This window comes from Verticillium alfalfae, genomic scaffold (genome assembly GCF_000150825.1).
Source record: "Verticillium alfalfae VaMs.102 supercont1.11 genomic scaffold, whole genome shotgun sequence".
NCBI classification, from domain to species: domain Eukaryota; kingdom Fungi; phylum Ascomycota; class Sordariomycetes; order Glomerellales; family Plectosphaerellaceae; genus Verticillium; species Verticillium alfalfae.
In genome coordinates this window covers 851,768-854,810 of record NW_003315028.1, presented here as the reverse complement: position 1 = coordinate 854,810, position 3,043 = coordinate 851,768, and the positions used below count along the sequence as shown (strand labels likewise).

At 56.7% G+C, this 3,043-nt stretch overlaps 1 protein-coding gene across 1 annotated transcript; it reads right to left on the bottom strand.

Moving 5' to 3' along the window:
• Positions 1–2,180: 2,180 nt before the first annotated feature.
• VDBG_08084 (conserved hypothetical protein) lies at positions 2,181–2,744 on the bottom strand (the record flags this gene model as incomplete). The annotated part of the gene is made up of 3 exons (XM_003001779.1): positions 2,181–2,344; positions 2,449–2,518; positions 2,661–2,744. 3 exons carry the CDS (start codon positions 2,742–2,744, stop codon positions 2,181–2,183), a joined length of 318 nt encoding a protein of 105 aa, XP_003001825.1.
• Positions 2,745–3,043: the final 299 nt, after the last annotated feature.

The window sequence follows — 3,043 nt, the reverse complement described above, 5'->3', positions numbered from 1 at the left end:
CGTTCAGTTGACACGAGCGAGTGCACACGTGTTTGAAGGTAGGTGTGTATGTACCTCAGACGCAGCGACAACAGTGTTTTGGCGAGGCTCTGAGTGGTTGAGACTGAAGAGCTGTCGTGTGTGTTGTGACCCGACGGAGAAATAAGCTGCGACTGGACTACTAGGGGGGGGGGGGGCATCGGTACTCCTCCTGCTACCTGCCTACCTCTAAGGTGCCTAGACTCCTGGTGTTGGTTGGTCTGGTGTGGTGGTGGTGCCTTGTCTGCTTGTCTCTACAGCACTCGTGGCTGCGTTCCATTGCCCTTGGTATTGGGGCATGGTCAAAGATTTGCGCTGCGGGGTTCGTCAAAAGGTGGGTCGGCTGGGCATCACTCTCGCATTGGAGAAGAATAGGTGGCGCATGATTGGCTGCGCGCAGCTGATGGTTGCACCAACTGCTAGTCAGCCAGTATTGGTCTGGTCGCTAGAAAGGCTCCGGCCCTGCGGGAGAACTTGGGGTTGGAGGAGGACCCCGTAACCGAGGTCACAAGACCAATGAGATGCGCGTCCGTCCCAGGGCTGAGAGTCTCCGTCCGTTCTTTGCTTCAGGTACCATGTCGCTAACTAGGCTTCAAGGTTCAGGCGGACAGGCGATGAAGGATCAGTGAGAGGGATGATCAATGCAGAAGGAAGACTCAGATTCACGAGGTTCAGGATGTGAGGCTCGAAAAACACACTTCACCTGGCAGCTGCGAATCCGCGGACCGGCAGCGCAGGAACGGGTCTCAGACCAACATGTCTCCTGCCTTGTCTTGCTGATCCTGTCTTGCGTGACTGGCAGATGATCGAGCCGGCAAGTGCGAGAGCCACTACCGATTTCCTCGTCACGCAATTATAATTAGGCACAGGAAGGTACCTACCTGCCTGCTACCATGTAATGACTTGAGTACAGGAGGAAGGCCAGGATCGGTGGGGCAGCTGCGACTGTGGCTGTGATTCATACGGGAAGCAGCAACGGCATCATCATGGCCCCCTGCCGGTGCCTGGTCTTGGCTCAATGGTCATTCTTATTAACGACTGCGCGCCGTCATGTTGATTCAGACATGCATGATTCAGTCGGAGTTGCTTATTTACTGTTCCGGCCTCAACCTGCGACGACGACGATGACGACGACTTGATTTCTTTACGGGTTTTACGAGTCCGCTACATTGTTGTGCGGTCATCCGCTGCTCGTCTGGGACCTCACTTGATGGCCACTTCGTCCCAAATGCCCAGAAACATCTCACGCCCCCCCCCCCCCTTGTACCATGCAAAGCTCTGTGAAATAAACATACCATCACTCTGGCTTGGCACCCCTCAGCCACACTCATCACACCACACCTCGCACCACGGATCATTGTCACCTGCATGAGACTTGCTAACATGGGCCTTGATTGTTCCAACCTGGGAACCGAGGCTTCCACCAAACCACTGACCTGCTGCCAGGTGATCTTGCGCCTACCTAGGCTTGCTAGGCAAACCTGTTGGATACCGTGGTAGACAAGCCATCTAAGTGGCTTGGCTTGTTGCTTCACTGGTCCTCGCCGTCTCCTGAATCATTCACTCCATGCTGACATGTAACACAGAGTGCTAGAAGGACGGTTGTCATCTTCTCACTGGCCGGCTCACGCGTCGACGCGTCTTGATCGTTTCAGGCCCAGCCTCGCCTCGATGCCAGCATGGCGATTGGGTCATCGACGATAGAGATTTCTGTTGCGTCACCTCCTAGGCTTTGGAGTAGCCCATGCGGCAGGCATCCCTCGCCGGCATTCCCAGCTCCCTCGACCTCATCGACACAACCATGTCGTGGGTTCGAATGCGACACCTCTTCTCTTCCTTTGCTCCGATCATCGTCGCATTGTCGTAGGCGTGGCTCATGAAAACACGTCCGGGCAACAAAAAGCCAGCCCTGACCAAAGTCAGCCGCGAGCGCCTCGACACGGGTCGACACTAGTGCGTCGGCATCTGGCGTGCACACACCTCGATCACCTGCAGGCCGAGTAACTTGTGCTACGATGGTGCCTGATCCGACGAAGAGGCGCCTGTCGACTCGTCGCCACTGGGCGTATGCACGCGGTCGGGCACCTAGGGTGGCTTTCCAAGGTCTCAACGACCCCTGAAGACCGATTTGAGCACTTGGTTGTCGTCCAATGCTCACATCTTCAGCCTTGGGTGGCGAACCTGCTCGTGCCCCTGATTCTCTTGCCGTACCGGAAGAAAATGTAGGGGAAGGGCAGCATGGCCACTGTCAGGAAAGCGAGGAGCGAAGATGCCCAGGGATACCCGAGAGCCTCGTACATCTGGTTTCCAAACAAGGGAAAGGCAGCTACCGCACCACACAAAAATTAGCCTCTCCTGCACGTGCGACCTGGATAATAAGAGGATACCAGCTGGACGGACCCGGGCACCGGTACCACCAGATGCACTTACCAGCGAACATGCAGCGCACAAAGGCATTGGCCGCCAGAACGCTCGCGGCGTAGAGCGGATAGGCGTCAACCTACGGGTTCCAGCGTCAGAGACCGTCACAATCCTACAGTCCGTCGTCGCCCTTCAAATCAAGGGGGGTTTCCCCCCTTCCTGCCACGCAGGGTACCGGACAGGGCTTTTGGGGGTAGAGGGGTGGAGGTAGGACAACATACGAGGAACGTGAAGATGCCGGTGAAGACCAGCAGGGTTCTGTAAGCCAGACGGTTAGCCGCATCGCTACTTTTTGAACATTTCATGCAAGATGACTCGGACGAGCCTTGCGCAACCGCCTGACCAAGCTTTTACTAAGGATGACTGAAGTACGGTGCGGGTGGTGCCAGCGCCATGCAGTTCCCGTCCCTATTTTCAAGCCGACAAGTGTCATGCACGGGACGATGCATCGTGCGCGGTCGAGCAGAGGCCACAGCTGCCGGACCTCTGACCGACTCTGGGCAGGGTCGCGAGCTGCCGTGCGACGAGGACTCGTAAAGGGAGGCACAGACGAAGCGGAACAGGACGGGGGAAGAAGACATACCCAGCGCCAAAAACACCAGAG